This window comes from Lithobates pipiens, unplaced genomic scaffold (genome assembly GCF_037356315.1).
Source record: "Lithobates pipiens isolate NorthernLeopardFrog02 unplaced genomic scaffold, aLitPip1_a1.2 Scaffold_19, whole genome shotgun sequence".
Classification (NCBI taxonomy): Eukaryota; Metazoa; Chordata; class Amphibia; order Anura; family Ranidae; genus Lithobates; species Lithobates pipiens.
Window position 1 is genome coordinate 146,469,656 of NW_027507764.1, and position 18,662 is coordinate 146,488,317.

At 40.2% G+C, this 18,662-nt stretch overlaps 1 protein-coding gene across 2 annotated transcripts in view; it reads right to left on the reverse strand.

Annotated features, from left to right (window-relative positions):
- Positions 1-18,662, reverse strand: part of RFTN1 (raftlin, lipid raft linker 1) — a 477,341-nt gene that overhangs the window by 240,701 nt on the left and 217,978 nt on the right. For both annotated transcript variants that reach the window (XM_077491379.1, XM_077491378.1), the window contains one exon: positions 18,082-18,268. In XM_077491379.1, the coding sequence (XP_077347505.1) occupies positions 18,082-18,268 (187 nt within the window). The remainder of the gene's footprint in view (positions 1-18,081; positions 18,269-18,662) is intronic.

Here is an 18,662-nt window from a genome sequence, read left to right on the forward strand (position 1 = left end):
GGATAAAAAGTTTAGTTCAGCATAACACTTTTGGTATTACATTTGTACATTTTGTATAGGAATTTATGTAACCAAAAAGAGGGACAACTGAGGCTGCAAAAGGATCAAAGGAATTAGGTCTCAAAAGATGGACAGTCCCTCAAAATGATGGATAGTTATGAGCTCTTCTTGTTATATTGTTGGCATACAGTAGTGGACAGCATTTCAACATATACCATATTGTATTCCAATAGAGGTGAAAGACCCTTAGCCCTTGTACACACAGTCGGACATTCCGACGGAAAATGTCCGATCGGACCGTGTTGTCAGATAATCCGGTTGTGTGTGGGCTCCATTGAACTGTTTCCGTTGGAATATCTGACGGACAAAGTTTTAAAGCTGGGCTATAAAACTTTCCGACAACATGATCCGATCGGACTTTGTCCGATTGTGTGTAGAGAATTCCGATCAGACAAAGTGCCACGCATGCTCAGATCAAATTCCTAGACCAAAGCTATTGGCTACTAGCCTGAACGTAGTCCCGTCGTAACTAAATAACGTCATCACGTTACATACGATCGGATTTTCTGACAACTTTGTCCGACCGTGTGTATGCAACACAAGTTTCGGACAAAATCCAACAGATTTTGTTGTCGGAATGTCCGACCGTGTGTACAAGGGCTAAGACTATAATTACAGAATTACCTCCACACAAATTTAACCATTATTTTTTTTTAATTTTACAAGTTTTGTAAGTCATTAATTGTGTTGCATTTAACACAATAACTGAGGGATTCCTCAAGCATGAAAAAAAGGCCTTTAACCTATTTCGAGAGTACAGTAAGTCAGTGGCATTGTTAGAATCTGAAAAGATATAGGGAACCCCTGCACCCATTATTAAGGTAAATGTTGCAGAGATAATTTATAAAGGTAATTTATGACTGCCAAATTATTAGTTAAAAGAGAAGGTTCAATTGAGTCTGAGCTTCTAAGATTGCAAAGTATCTGTCACTGAGAGAAAATCACACAAACGCAAATGATTACAGGGGAAAGCCACAGAGAAAGCCATTGGCCATTACAGTAAAAAGCCACAAAGAAGACAGTTGTCAACTGAGAGAACACCATCAGTCACTAAAATGAAAACCACCACAGAGTACATTATTGCTCACATTTGTCAACTAGTGGCAAAAGCCACAAGAAATGCCATTATTCACTAGAGCAAAAGCAACAGAGAACATTATTTACTAGGACAAAAATGCCAGCAGTCACTAGGTAAAAAGCCACAGGGCACGCTATTGGTTACCAAGGGCAATAGCCACAGACAACGCCACTGGCGACTAGGGCGAGAGCCACAGAAAATATGAAGCTCTACTATCATGCCCCTCACCTTACCCTATGCCTTCAGACCCAGGGCTTTTCTAATGTCTGCCTGCAAAAAAGATCTGTTGCAGATGTCCCAATTTAATGCAATCTTTCATATTTGCAGGAGTGATAAAATATAGTCTTGACCATAATATAGACAGAAAGCAAATAAGTAAAACAGCATGTAGTTCAAAACTACAATACATGCCATTTAAGTGTTTCCTCTTTTCCTCAATTCCCACTTCTGGGCCAGGTAGTAAGGCATATTTGGAAATAGCTAGAAGATAAATAGTCTTGTCATTCTCTAGAAAAGGTTTGTTTTCTGAGATCACCAGATCAATAGTATTTGCCCTGCGCAGATGATCTCAGAATTTTATACCTACAGTCCACATGACAATCACAAAAACGATTTCCATTTTTCAAATTCTTACAAAAATGTGTAGATTTATTCTTTGTAACTTCTCAAATTCCTCCGATATCTACCATGAAAGTAATTCAATCCATGCATATCATTTCCTATCACAATATTGTGTCTGCTTCTGCTTTAGGGTACATAAAACACATGAATTACTTATGGCTTCTCAAAGGCCAGCATATGCTAAGCTATCAGTTTACTACAAATCATCTCACATTACTAACATCAGCTGTTCATAAAACACAGCAATATGATGAGGAAGAAATTATTATATTAAAAAATTAGACAAGTTCATACCTGTGTGATTTAATAAACATACTTCCCAACTTTTTTAGATGGAAACGAGGGACACCTATTAGCAAAAGTATTTAGGCATAGGACATGTTCCCTTAGAGGAGAATTATATGAAAAAAATGATTAGTTAAACCCACGAGTGCTTTTTTTTTTTTTTTTACCACTACTATCCTTTTATACTGGCTTTTGAAATTTACAATTACAGCAATTTAGAAACTGGATGAAGGTTTAGCACTTGGAAACACTTTTTGAAAGATAAAAAGTGCATTTTATATACAACTATATAGATCAGACCGAAATGAGGGACAAAATGAGGAGAAGAGGGACAAAGGGACTTTTTTCCAAATCAGAGACAGTCCCTCGAAATCAGGGAGCTTTGATACAATCAACACAAGGAAATGCATGAAAAGAGGGTCAGGAAATATAAGGGGGCTTTTTTTGATGCACAGCACTTCTTTTTTGCCCTATAGACTTCAATGAAAGATGTATGAAGGGACGCATGAAAATGCATTAAAGACTCATGAAAACGACATGAAAAATATACGTGCAAAGGCATAAACCTACCAATTTCCCTCTATACAAAAGTTACCATATTTATCGGTGTATAACACGCACTTTTTTCCCCTTAAAATCAGGGGAAATCGCTGATGCCTGTTATACGCCGATCCTCCGCAATTTCTGAGCGATTTTTGAGCTGTGGGCGGCTTTTAGCCACCTTCGGCCCTTCTTGCGGCTTTCGGCCACCTTCGGCCCTTCTCAGCGGCCGAAAAACGCAGAGAAGGGCCGAGAGCGGCCGAAAGCTGACAAGAACAGCCGAAGGCAGCCGAAAGCCGCCGAGTACGGCTGAAGGCGGCCGAAAGCTGCCGATAGCGGCAGAAGGCGGCCGAAAGCTGCCGAGAGCGGCAGAAGGCGGCCGAAAGCTGCCGAGAGCGGCAGAAGGCGGCCGAGAACTACCGGGCGCCGCCGAGATACACAGGACATCTCGCGGTGCCATTTTTAAAAATAAAAGCTGAAATTATCACTGACAAGGGGACAACGATGCACAAGGCTGCAATGATGGACAGGCTGCATGACAAGACCGCAATGATGGACAGGCTGCATGACAAGGCTGCAATGATGGACAGGCTGCATGACAAGGCTGCAATGATGGACAGGCTGCATGACAAGGCTGCAGTGATGGACAGGCTGCATGACAAGGCTGCAATGATGGACAGGCTGCATGACAAGGCTGCAATGATGGACAGGTGGCATGACAAGGCTGCAAATGACACTGACAAGGCTTCAGATGGACACTGATAAGGCTGCATTGATGGGCATTTAAATGTAAGTTTTTTTTTTCTTTAAATTTCCCTCCTAAAAGTTTTTTTCCTTAAAATTCCCTCCTAAACTTGGGGTGCGTGTTATACACCGATAAATACGGTACTTAGTTTTTAAAATGTACGTTGTACATATCAGTTGCAGTTTTTTAGTTTCAGGAAGCCCAGCTTGTTAAACTGTCATTTTTAACATATAGATGACACTAACAAAAATGGTTCATGAGGAAAATTATGAGGGTCTTGGTGATGCAAATATTCTCTGGGAATTTTTTTTGCAGTCACAGAGTTTAAGAAATGCTTTAATTTGATACATGTCATAGAATTTCACTGACAGGAGTCAATATTTACACGATATTGATATGTCTACCCACTTCTAGGTCAGTGAAAATAAGGGGTAAGGTGTACAAAAAAGCCATCAACTGGCACTGCTGAACTGGCCGAGATTCAAACCATGTATGGGCAGGCTGATTGCAGGAAAGAAAATTGCTCCATCTATGGCAGGCTTAAGAAAGAATAGTGTTGTGCCACATACACACGACCGGACTTTCCGGCAGAAAAGGTCAGCCGGTCTTCCTGATGGAGTACCGACGGAGTTCCGACGGACTTCCGACCAAATGGACTTGCCCACACACGAACGGACTAAAGTGCGTTCATTTTGAACATGATGACGTATGACTGGACTAGAAAAGTAAGTTCAATAGCTAGTAGCCAATAGCTGCCCTTGCGTCGTATTTGGTCCGTTGGACCAGCATACAGACAAACGGTTTTACCGAAAGAAATTGGTTCCGTCGGATAGATTTGAAACATGTTCTATTTCTAGGTCCGTCAGAATTTTTGAAGAAAAAAGTCAGATGAATCCCACACACGATCGTAATATCTGACGGAATGATTCTGTCTGACCTTTCTGCCGGAAAGTCTGGTCGTGTGTACGCGGCATTAGAGTTACCAGAAGGTTAGTGTTAGGGGTCCTGGAAGACAGTGGTAAATTCATTTTACTATTGCCTGCTTTTAACTCAGGGCTCCTCTGCTAGTTTAAAGGGAAACTTCACTCTCTCAATCAACATTGACTATTTTTAATCCTTAAAGCAGAACTTCATCAAAAAGGAATCACCTGGGCCACATGTGTCAACCACCAGGCCTACCAGGCCATTTCATAAGGTCCTTGTACCACTCTTATAGAAAATATACCAAATCAAATCATTATTCAACCAAAAAATAAAATAAAAGCCTCATACACGTGTCCTGCTTCTTGGGTCAACAATGCCAAGAGTTGGTGAAAGCAGGGGTCTGTCACCCAGAGATAATTCCAAAAAAATCTGGATTATTCTCCTGGAGCTCACGCAGCAAAAGTATATGACATAATTGGTCACCATTAATAAAGCAAACGATTTTTGGTCCAAGAAATCCTCCTCCTCCTGTTCTTGGACTGGACTTGGGTCAAAGCAATAACTCCAAGGCCAATAATAATTAACACATTATCTCCTCCGATTCCGCAACATGGCTGGTTAACGAACGGCTGGTCAGAAATGAAATGAAAAGTGCAAAATGAAAAGCGCAAAATGAAAAGAGTGAATCAACACTTACCAAACTTCTACTAACATGAAATTAGCAGAAGGAGCCCAAAGGGTGGGGCTAACGAGCTGAAAAACCACATAGTACATCACTACGTTTGTGTTTGTTGGCTGACAATTGTGTGCCGTTTGTATGCAAGGCAAGTTTGGGGACAAAATTCAGAGGTTTTGTCTGCGTAAAATCCGATCATGTGTATGAGGCTTTAGTAACCAGCATTGGACACCATCCACATAGCATTGATCCACAGTAAGACAGACTTGGATTAATCACATCCTCAAAGCATTCTAATAAATAGAAAAGCAATTTTCATACTATTCACCTTTACATCTCTAAGGGCTCATTAATCATAATGTCTTAAACACAACAATAACTGCAACAGGATACTAAACTCCATTAAACAGAACCTGTAGTGTAGCTATATATTTGATTTATATTCATTACTTATAGTATACTGTATAGCAGCAGTTAGATACCGGTAACTAAAAAGAGTATTTTCCTTTTGGGATAAACATTTTACATAAATAAATAAAGAAAATCATTATAATTACCCCGTCAGTATTAAATGCTCAAGCTGTTAGGAAACTACAAGTCCCATCTTGCCTCTGCCTGTGGGAGTCATGCTTGTAACTGTCAGCCTTGCAATGCCTCCTGGGACTTGTAGTTTTGCAACAGCTGGGGGGCCGTCAGTTTGAGATCCCTGCTCTAGGTGATACCTTTGCTGAACAGCTTGGTCTTTTAAAGAAGTTGAAAAACAACAGATTTACTGACCAGATCACCAGCTAAAAATTTTAAAAAAAAGCAGCCAAAACATCTAAGAATTGGTAAACTAAAATATATCATTTTTGTTTTGGGATTTAACACCACTTTAAAGTGAATATTTACACAATTTTTAATGAAGATTCTCAATTCAAGCGGAGGTCCACCCTAAAATGGACCTTCCGCTCATCGGATTCCTCCCCCCCTCCGGCGCCACAATTCGCACCTTTCAGGGGGGAGGGGGGTGCAGTTACCTGGATAATCCAGGTAACTGCACCCACTTCCGGGCTAGCTCTCTGCGGAAAGGGGCGCAAGTGCCCGCCCCCTTCCGCAAGTGCCCCGCTGCCTGCTGGGAAACACACAGATCCCAGAGGCAGCAGGGACCGTCCTCATTGCGCAGCGCGGCTCGCGCATGCGCAGTAGGGAACCGGGAAATGAAGCCGAAAGGCTCCATTTCCTGATTCCCATACCCAAGATGGCGGCGGCAGCACTCGAGTGTCGATCTAGAGATCGGCTTCGGGTGCCGACATCGTGGGCGCGCTGGACAGGTAAGTGCCACTATTTTAAAAGTCAGCAGCTGCAGTATTTGTAGCTGCTGACTTTAAAAAAAAAAAAAAAAACGCGGAGTCCCGGCGGACTCCCGCTTTCACTTTAGTAGATCAGCCAGGATATCTTAAAGCAAATGTAAGCCCAATCATTAAAATCTCACATGAAATACACTTTGTGAGAGAAGACTGGTCACATTTTTGTTTTTCTTGTGACATAAGGTTTGGAGCACAAACTGTATATGGTTCTCTGGTAATCTTAAGGGAAACATTTCCTCAGAATGCAACAAAATCTGAAATTTGTGGCCACCTTCTGAAAAAAAAAATGTCGAAAGAGTTTCAAAGTTGATAATGACTAATTACAGTGCATCCAGAAAGTATTGACAGCACTTTACTTTTTCCACATTTTGTTATGTTATAGCCTTATTCCAAAATGGATTAAATTCACTTTTTTTCCTCAAAATTCTACAAACAATACCCCATAATGACAACATGAAAGAAGTTTGTTTAAAATCTTTAAAAATTTATTAAAAATAAAAAATGAAAAAAATCCCATGTACATAAGTATTCACAGCCTGTGCTCAATACTTTAGTCGAAGCACCTTTGGCCAATTACAGACTCAAGTCTTTTTGAGTATGATGCTACAAGCTTGGCACACCTATTTTTGGGCAGTTTCTCCCATTCTTCTTTGAAGGACATCTCGAGATCCATCAGGTTGGATGGGGAGTGTCGTTGCACAGCCATTCTTAGGTCTCTCTAGAGATGTTCAATTGGGTTTAAGTCTGGGGTCTAGCTGGGCCACTCCAGGACATTCACGGTTTTCTGTAGTCACTCCTTTGTTATCTTGGCTATGTGCTTAGGGTTGTTGTCCTGCTGGAAGATGAATCTTTGCCCCAGTCTGAGGTCCACAGCGATCTGGAGCAGATTCTCATCAAAGATGTCTCTGTACATTGCTGCATTCATCTTTCCCTCAATCCTGACTAGTCCCCCAGTTCTTGCCACTGAAAAACATTCCCACAGCATGATGCTGCCACTACCATGCTTCACTGTAGGGATGGTATTGGCCAGGTGATGAGCGGTGTCTGGTTTCCTCCAAACATGAAGCTTGCAGTTCAATATTTGTTTCTTTAGACCAGAGAATTTTTCTCTCATGGTCAGAGTCCTTCAGGTGTCTTTTGGCAAACTTCAGGCAGGCTGTCATGTTCCTTTTACTGAGGAGTGGCTTCCATCTGGCCACTCTGCCATACAGGCCTGATTGGTGGAGTGCTGCAGAGATGGTTGTTCTTCTGGAAGGTTCTCCTCTCACCACAGACAAATGCTGGCGCTCTCTCAGTGTGACTATCGGGTTCTTGGTCACCTCTCTGACTAAGGCCCTTCTCCCTCGTTTGCTCAGTTTGGCTGGGCGGCCTGCTCTAGATAGAGTCCTGATGGTTCCAAACGTCTTCCATCTACAGATAATGGAGGCCACTATGCTCATTGGGAGCTTCAATGCTGCAGACATTTTTCTGTACCCTTCCCAGGATCTGTGCCTTGATACAACATTGCCTTGGAGGTCTGCAGACAATTCCTTGGACTTCATGGCTTTATTTGTGCTCTGACATGCACTGTTAACCACTTCAGCCCCGGACCACTTGGCTGCCCAAAGACCAGAACACTTTTGTAATTCGGCACCGAGTCACTTTAACTGACAATTGCGCGGTCTCGTGTTGTGCTCCCCACAAATAGAGCTTTCTTTTTGTGGTATTTGATCACCTCTGCGGTTTTTATTTTTTGAGCTATGAACAAAAAAAGAGCGACAATTTTGAAAAAAATTCTATAATTTTTACTTTTTGCTATAATAAATATCCCCAAAAAATATATATAAAAAAACAATTTTTTTCCTCAGTTTATGCTGATATGTATTCTTCTACATATTTTTGGTAAAAAAAAACTGCAATAAGTGTACGATTGATTTGTGAAAAATATAGCATCTACAAATTAGGGAATAGTTTTATGGCTTTTTTATTATTATTTTTTTTTTTACTAGTAATGGCGGCGATCTGCGATTTTTATCTGGACTGCGTCATTATGCCGGACACATCGGACAATTTTGACACATTTTTGGGACCACTGTCATTTTTGCAGAGATCAGTGGTATAAAACTGCATTGATTACTGTAAAAATGCCACTGGCAGTGAAGGGGTTAACCACTAGGGGGCAGTGAAGGGGTTAAGTGTGTCCTATTGTGTGTTTTAACTGAAGGGGGGATGGGACTGTGCAGGGGAGACAACAGATCACTGTTCATACTCTGTATGAACAGACGATCTGTCTGTTCTCCCCTCAGAGAACTGGAAACTGTGCGTTTGCACACACAGATCCCGGTTCTCTGTGTGCCCCGAACGATCGCGGGTGTCGGGTGGTGATTGCAACCGCCAGGCACTCGGATTGGCTACGTGGGCGAGCGGGGGGCATGCACGCGCCCCCTAGTGGCCATCTATGGTACAGATGTATCATGGTGGCGATTTGCGCAGCTGAGCCATGCTGACGCAGTATAACTGAGGCGGCTGGTCGGCATGCGGTTAACTGTGGGACATTATATAGACAGTTGTGTACCTTTACAAATCATGTCCAATCAACTGAATATACCACAGGTGGACTCCAATCAAGTTGTAGAAACATCTGAAGGATGATCAGTGGAAACAGGATGTACCGGTGCTCAATGGCAAAGGCTGTGAATTCTTATGTAACAAACTTCTTTCACGTTATCATTATGGGGTATTGTTTGTATAAGGAATATACTTATAATTATAATATAATATAATCATAATAAGGATAATTTTGAGGAAAATAATGAATTTAATCAATTTTGGAATAAGGCTGTATTACAAACATAACAAAATATGGAAAAAGCAAAGCGCTCTGAATACTTACAGTATACAGTATGAGAAGCACTAAATTGCAAAACTTTATTAAGCATCACTATGAGCCATAGGCCTTCCCCATGGGATTGGTGGAGAACTCAGTCACATTATTTGAACCTCCCCCCTACAATCCCTGTGAAAAGAGTTTTGCTTGTTTTATAGTCCAAATTGTTTTTTTAGAAGCAGCAGTATTGATGACTTATAAAAATACAGCTGCTTTATAAATTGGCCCCCTAGTCAGTAAAAGTGAAAAATGCTAACAAAAAAAGTTTTAATAATTTTGGAATCAGTTTGTCCATATAGTCATTATTATACAGTATATTTCATCAAGAAATATCCCAAGACAGTCTGAAATGCAAAGGAATACAACATATTTAGTGTGTTCTGAAGTAGGAACAACATGCTGCTTCTTGTAATTAAGTTTACGCGTCATTTCCTGCTCAGCTGTTTGCAGTTATGGCTGTGAAGCAAATAAACTATTAACAGCTGGGTGTGATGCTTGCAGGGTCCTGCAGTTACTGTAATGTGGCCATGTTGGAATTCTGCAATGCCTCATATGTAGGAAGGGCATGGTGCACTACATTTGATTTTCATTTGAAATTGGTTCCCCTCTGTACTCTGCCTGTACTCCCAGTCTGCAGCTAATAGTGTGCTACGCTTTCATGATTACAGTACAATAATGACTTGCAAATGTAAAACAAGTACAATTTTTCTGTTTACTTTGTTACTCCATTTATGGAAATCCATAATTAACACCTTCCTGTGTTTTTCTTGGTAATATACCAAATGTTATGCCGTGCAATGACATTTAAATAACCTGCAGAATTGCACATGGAGGTGTGCATGGTAATGTGCAAATATGAGCGCACACACAAATGCACCGCATTGTTGACTGGGTTGTCCATGTATGATGACTATGCCAACATGTTGTCACAGTCGGATTTTCCAACGATCTTATTCTAACCTTATTATCATTAAAGTGGATTTGCACAGAGCAGCCTGGATCCTCCTCTTCTCGAGTCCCTCTTCGGCTTTCCTGGCCCCTCCCTCCTGTCAAGTGCCCCCACAGCAAGCAGCTTGCTATGGGAGCAGCCGAGTCGAGCTGCAGCTCCGTGTGTCCACTCAGACACAGAGCTCTGGTTTGGCCCCGCCCACACTCTCTCCAGATTGGCTAACTGACTTTAATTTTGACAGCAGCGGGAGCCAATGGCATTGCTGCTGTGTCTCAGCCAATCAGGAGGGACAATCACAGACGGTCGAGGCACTCGTGGACAGCGCTGGAGGAAGATGAGGCTCAGGTAAGTATTAGGGGGTGCTGGGGTGGCTGCTGCACACAGAGGGCTTTTTTATCTTAATGCATAGAATGCATTAAAATAAAATAAAAACTCTGCCTTTACAACCCTTTTAATCGTTTACACAACCAGGCTAGGATGTCATGCCTATGCTAAAGATATAAAGGGCTCATAAAAGCTGCCATCAGATAAGGAAAGAAAGAACAGGATACATTACATAAAATATTATATCCATCGAAAATCATATACATAAACCAAATACAGTTCCAAAAAATAATTTTGTTTTGTAAAAAAAAATAAATAATAATAGGGCTCCATTTAAAAAGAAGTAACAGGGCCATACCACAGCCATACTGCTGTTTAGCAACAACAGAAAGTTGTGTTTTTTTAATAGTGAACAGTGCTCTGCAGTTTCAGGATTCCCCGACAGCCCAATAGTAACAAGGCTTCTAATTGACCATCGTCTAAAGGGACTGCTCCTCTTCTGGAACCAAATCCCTTCTACCCTCTTTCTCCCTCTGTTATTCCTAACATACTATTTAATAACCAAACATGTTATACTATGCCAAACATTTCATCCAACCTAAATTATTAATTATTGCATTTGTTCTTTTAAAAATCCAGTATAAAAGAGTGGTGGTGAAAAAAAAACACATGAACATTTAACCAGTCATTTTTTGTGTTTTTGTTCTTCATGGTCCATCATGTAAGTAGGCGTGTGGCAGGGGTATGTCCTTTACATATGTCTGTATATTAGGGATGGTCCCGATGTTCGAGTAGAACGTAAGTTTGACTCAAACACCGGGTGTCCGTTTGCTCATAGAACAAATGAACATATGGGGCGCTCACAGGAACTTCACCCGCCACAGAGCACTCATGATGCACTGCAAGATCACAGTGCATTGACAGCTGCTGATTACCCAAAGTATGCACCTGACCTGTATGCTTTGGCCAATCACAGCGCAATGTGCTGTGAGAGACATAATTGGCCAAAGGCAGGGTGCCTTTGGCCAATCATGGCTCAGGCGCTAAGTCCACGCCCCACACTATATAAGGCTGCCGCTTACACGGCAGCCATGTATAGTATATGAATAGAGATTAGGCAGGTAGTTAGTGTATAGTGCAGTCAGTGTAGTATATATATTACAGTTTATAGTATATAGTGCAGTCAGTGTAGTATATATAATACAGTTGAGAGTATATAGTGCAGTCAGTGTAGTATATATAATACAGTTGAGAGTATATAGTGCAGTCCATATAGTATATGTAATACAGTTCAGAGCATACAGTGCAGCCAGTGTAGTATATATAATACAGTTCAGAGTATATAGTGCAGTCAGTGTAGTATATATAATACCATTCAGAGTATATAGTGCAGTCAGTATAGTATATATAATACAGTTCAGAGTATATAGTGCAGTCAGTGTAGTATATATATTACAGTTCAAAGTATATAGTGCAGTCAGTGTACTATATATAATAGAGTGTATAGTGCAGTCCATGTAGTTTATATAATACAGTTCAGAGTATGTAGTGCATTCCGTGTATTATATATAATACAGTTGAGAGTATATAGTGCAGTCCATATAGTATATGTAATACAGTTCAGAGCATACAGTGCAGCCAGTGTAGTATATATAATACAGTTCAGAGTATATAGTGCAGTCAGTGTAGTATATATAATACCATTCAGAGTATATAGTGCAGTCAGTATAGTATATATAATACAGTTCAGAGTATATAGTGCAGTCAGTGTAGTATATATATTACAGTTCAAAGTATATAGTGCAGTCAGTGTACTATATATAATAGAGTGTATAGTGCAGTCCATGTAGTTTATATAATACAGTTCAGAGTATGTAGTGCATTCCGTGTATTATATATAATACAGTTCAGAGTATATAGTGGCATCAGTATAGTAAGTATATATAATACATTGCAGAGTATATAGTGCAGTCATTGTAGTATATATAATACAGTGGAGAATAAATAAATAAATAGTGTAGTCAGTTTAATATATATATATATATATATATATATACAGTGGTGTGAAAAAGTGTTTGCCCCCTTCCTCATTTCCTGTTCCTTTGCATGTTTGTCACACTTGAAACAGTGTTTCGGAACATCAAACCAATTTAAACAATAGTCAAGGACAACACAAGTAAACACAAAATGCAATTTGTAAATGAAGGTGTTTATTATTAAAGGTGAAAAAAATCCAAACCATCATGGCCCTGTGTGAAAAAGTGATTGCCCCCCTTGTTAAAACATACTATAACTGTGGTTGTCCACACCTGAATTCAATTTCTCTAGCCACACCCAGGCCTGAGTATTGCCACACCTGTTCACAATCAAGGCATCACTTAAATAGGAGCTGCTTGGCACAGTAAGGTCCACCAGAAGATCCTTAAAAGCTACACATCATGCCGAGACCCAAAGAAATTTAGGAACAATTGAGAAAGAAAGTAATTGAGATCTATCAGTCTGGAAAGGGTTATAAAGCCATTTCCAAAGCTTTGGGAATCCAGCGAACCACAGTGAGAGCCATTATCCACAAATGGCGAAGACATGGAACAGTGGTGAACCTTCCCAGGAGTGGCCGGCCGCCCAAAATTACCCCAAGAGCGCAGCGACGACTCATCCAAGAGGTCACAAAAGACCCCACAACAACGTCCAAGGAACTGCAGGCCTCACTTGCCTCAGTTAAGGTCAGCGTTCATGCCTCCACCATCAGGAAAAGACTGGGCAAAAATGGCCTGCATGGCAGAGTTCCAAGGAGAAAACCACTGCTGAGCAAAAAGAACATCAAAGCTCGTCTCAATTTCTCCACAACACATCTTGATGATCCCCAAGACTTTTGGGACAACATTCTGTGGACCGATGAGACAAAAGTGGAACTCTTTGGAAGGTGTGTGTCCAAGTATATCTGGCGTAGAAGGAACACTGCATTTCATAAAAAGAACATTATACCAACAGTAAAATATGGTGGTGGTAGTGTGATGGTCTGGGGCTGTTTTGCTGCTTCAGGACCTGGAAGACTTGCCGTGATAAAAGGAACTATGAATTCTGCTGTCTACCAAGAGATCCTGAAGGAGAATGTCCGACCATCTGTTCGTGTACTCAAGCTGAAACGAACTTGGGTTCTGCAGCAGGACAATGATCCTAAACACACCAGCAAGTCCACCACCGAATGGCTGAAGAAAAACAAAATGAAGACTTTGGAGTGGCCTAGCCAAAGTCCTGACCTGAATCCTATTGAGATGTTGTGGTATGACCTTAAAAAGGCCGTTCATGCTCGAAAACCCTCTAATGTAACTGAATTAGGACAATTCTGCAAAGATGAGTGGGCCAAAATTCCTCCAGGACGCTGTAAAAGCCTCATTGCACGTTATCGCAAACGCTTGGTTGCAGTTGTTGCTGCTAAGGGTGGCCCAACCAGTTATTAGGTTTAGGGGGCAATCACTTTTTCACACAGGGCCATGATGGTTTGGATTTTTTTTCACCTTTAATAATAAACACCTTCATTTACAAATTGCATTTTGTGTTTACTTGTGTTGTCCTTGACTATTGTTTAAATTGGTTTGATGTTCCGAAACACTTAAGTGTGACAAACATGCAAAGGAACAGGAAATGAGGAAGGGGGCAAACACTTTTTCACACCACTGTATATATATATATATATATATATATATATACTAAACTGACTACACTATATATATATGGTATATGATATGGTTCAGGAGGGGGTGGGGGGCGATCGCTTGTCCCCCTCCCTTTCCTGGCCTGCCAGGCTACATACTTGGATAAGGGTCTGATTTTGGGGGGACCAAAGTTCCCCTTAAAATTTATGCCAGACTCAAAGGGCATAGTATGGATTTTTTTGGGGTGACCCACTCCATGTTCTTTCTTAATTCTGTCATAGGGTTCCCCTTAACTACTTCAATACACTCTAATTTATACTCTGCACTGCACTATATACCCTGCACTATATTATATATATATATATATATATATATATATATATATATATATATATATATATATATATATATATATATATATACACTAAACTGACTACACTATATATATATATATATATATATATATATATATATATATATATAATATAGTGCAGGGTATATAGTGCAGTGCAGAGTATAAATTAGAGTGTATTGAAGTAGTTAAGGGGAACCCTATGACAGAATTAAGAAAGAACATGGAGTGGGCCACCCCAAAAAAATCCATACTATGCCCTTTGAGTCTGGCATAATTTTTAAGGGGAACTTTGGTCCCCCCAAAATCAGACCCTTATCCAAGCATGTAGCCTGGCAGGCCAGGAAAGGGAGGGGACAAGCGATCGCCCCCCCACCCCCCTCCTGAACCATATCAGGTCACTTCCCCTCAACATGGGAATGGTGATTTGATGTTTCTTGTTGATGGGGACAAGGGCCTCTTCCTGACAACCCTTGCCCGTGGTTGTCGGGGTCTGTGGACGGAGGGCTTATTGGAATCTGGATGCCCACTCTATACAGTATATACAGTGTGTATCCTTTATGCTAATAGGTGTCCTTTTTTATCTCAGGGATTTGGAATGCATGAAGTAAGGCAGATGAGATACGTAGGTGAGGTGCCACAGTCAATGACCATAAAACGTGGTAGATATGTGTAGATCAGTAAAACAGCTTTGAAGGTATAGAGACACTCCTGGTAGATCAGAGACAACCTTCATGCACCTAGAGGACCCTGCCTGAATAAGTGTCGGTTTACAATGTTTATGGGCCCACAGGTACCCCATACTTCTAACAGTCAGGCATAATAGTGCAAATGGAAAGGGTTTATACACTGGGCTGCATATTAGCTGCTCCCCTATTGCAGGGATTGCTGGCAAAAGTGTTACATGGTAATTTCCACTAATGTTTTAAATCAATATTTCTGCTTTTTCACACGCTTGGAAAGGTTCATAATATACATAATAGAAAGGGCATGTATAGAATGCTTATTCAGGAAGCTATCACCAAGACACAAACATTTATTTGGTTGCCACTGGACAACAAACTGATAGAGGAGAATATCCAAAATATATATTTGTATAATTGGTCTAGAATAACACTATACTTGAGAGTCCTCTGCATTCCAACTTGTTTATACAGTAAGAGAACATGCACAAATTTACCAATTAGACCCCTATAAACTGAAATCAGGTTGGTAGCTACCAGTTGCTGCACACTGAACTTCATCATTGCCCCTGCACTTCATTATTGAATAGACTTGCATGTCTGCTAATGAATACCTCTGCAATCTTTGCCAAGAGCAGGCAAGAAACCTTCTGCTTTTGTCTTTTAAAGTAAAATGTCTGGGAGCGCTATGCTGCGAATATTAATGAATACACATCATCTGACGCTACTGCTACATGAATGGAATACACAGCAATAAGGTTTATTTGAATATAATTAAGTTGTCACTGGAGAAGAAGGATAAGAGAAGCAAAACAGGAATCCATATCTTAAAGCAATACTGGTTAATGTTCATTACCATATCATTCAGTATGGCAAGTGCAAATCTATTTATTAGCAATGAATATTAAACACGCCGTACCCTCACTAAAGGTGTTACTTCATTACGGGTCTAGGAAATTGTAGAAAGACGTTCTCTGTATTTAGTGAAACAGTACACTATTGTGTAGAAATGACCTCAGCGATGACAGTTTTCTGTTGACAGTGTACATCTTCTTACAGCTGCTACAGCAAATTCCTAACACCTTTATATAAATGAACACAAGGGAAATATTGTGGAAGAGTAAGGCCTGATCTCAGTTTGTATCCATGTAAACATTCATCTTGAGATCGGTACCCAGGGAACTGTCATACCGTTGATGTCATATTAGTATACATTTAAAATTAACAGCTGCTTTGCTTATGGCTGTGTTTAGACATACTTCCCTTGGCACACCTGACAATGACGTATTTTTGTGCAAGACCAACGCCTTGCATTATGTCAATATTTTAGTAAAAACGAATGTTAGACCAGACCAGTGAATAAGAAAAAGATGGATTGATTGTGTTTCTTGAACTAATGGAAGTCATCTGACCTCGCTAAACATCCCCTGCACACCATACATTAATCTTGCAGAATTTAGGTTAACAAGGCAAAGTAAGACAAAAAAAATTAAAATTTTGTGTTGGGGGGAGGGGGGGGGGGGGGTCTATGTTTTAAAAAAAATCACTGTATGAGTTGCTCAAGTTTTCGCAAAATCATCATAACTAATTACTGGAACGTGTCTAATATGTTTTATTTTCTTTGACTGCCAGCTCCATCTGGTGGCTCTAATGCAGTATTCTCCTGAAATATTTCAATCAGGAAAATACTGCATAATGGTCAGCAGATGGTGCTGACAATAATAGGAAATAGACATTATGGGGATTATTTGTAACGGCTGGGCAAATTCTTGAGGAATTCACACAGCAAATATTTTAAAAAAGAGACCCCTTGGCCCCTTAGTGACAATATAATAAATGCAGTCTGGGCATTACTTAAAGTGTTTGTAAATGATCACCTTGTAAAATAAGCCTTTCAGTTTCAATTAGAAATTAAAAGAAGAAATCAGTGTACAGATATATAAAAAAAAAAACGACCTTTTCCCTTTTTTTTAATAAGTGATTACATGCTCTCTATTTCCTCCATTCTCAGCTGCATAAGAGCTGGGGGAGGAGAAACAACGGGACACTGATCTTCCCAGTGAAAGGCTTTGCAGAGGTGGTGCGTCAGGACAAGTATGATTATTGGAGGAGAGCAGGCTGAGAACTGACCACAGTGTGTTCCCCTCTTTAGTGTAGTCTGTTTTTAATAGGAAAGCAGAGGGACTGGGAGGAACACCAATTTCACACAAAGAAAGTAATACAAAGAGAACAGGATATTTTCTCATACAAGTACATGGTACAGCAGGCACATATAAGGAATATGAAATGTTGGGGTAACAAACACTTTATCAAACAATTCCCCAAATACTGATATGTAATTATTTTGGTAGATGTCAATGTGTTAAACTACCTGCAAACCTTTTTATTCCCTTCTGATGTAAGCTCTCTACAGCCAGTTGTAAGGTCTGCCCAGATGCTGCAGTTATGAGGGCCACTCACTCTCTCTTCCTTGATTTTCTATTCAACTAAAATACAATCTTTTTAAAAAATGCAAAAATAATATCACAAAAGGAAGAATAAGACTCCCCCTGCAATACCATGTTAGGTTGTGTTGAGATAGGAAATTTGGGAGGGTCTGCTACGGACGTCCTGTGACATACAGAAGTCCAGTTAGAGATTCAGCCCACCAATAAAATTCCAGTTTCTAGTAGAGTGAACCCTACAGCCAAAAAATATTTATTGTCTTTTTTTATGTTTTGAACAAAAGTTTTTATTTCTGTCTGTGATTCTGCCACATTTTCAGTCCTCGAGGTGCCCATACAAGTAATAGTCAGAGAGGTAGTCATCAGAAAATGAAGCTACAGACAGCAATAAAAACAATGTCAAAACGTCTACCCTTTCCCCCTTCTAAAATTTGTAAAAACTCTACAGGAACAGTACAGAAAGAAAGAAAAACAAACTAGCAGATAATATAATCTCACGGCACATGTCTTGGCATGAATAGTTAACTACCTTTCTGTTTTCTTGATGAGGACTACTCGGAACATCTCCTCCAGGGGAGTCCTTTCACTGCCCTCACTGAACTGAATAAATGGATGTATAGCTGTCACGGTGAAGCCCTGCTGGTACAGATCTTGTAGCTTGGCGGGGAGGTCACGTAGAGAGGAAACTCGAACTGCAGGTGAATTGGGGATTTGAGCTGGAAGTAGAAATAACACATATACAATGAATATAACCAAACTGTATACTTAATTTATTATCACACAGATTGTAGCTACAGTATGTATAGATGTGTAGCTAGAGGTGTGCACGTTTTCAAATACATAACAGTCTTTAACCATCACCATGATGACTGAAACTATTGAAAGGAGGGACTATCCTTGTTGCCTGAAGAAAAACTTAAAATAAGCCATTTCACCCTTTATATTTTACTAGAATACTAAAAGAGGAGCCTGTGCGCTGCGGGCAACAAGCAAATCATCTCCCACAGACACTTTCAGTTAGGAGACCCATAGATATTTATAGCACGTTGAATGTCCCAGTATTTCCAGATGTTCCAAGAGTTAAAGAAAAGTCATATTATATGAAAGATT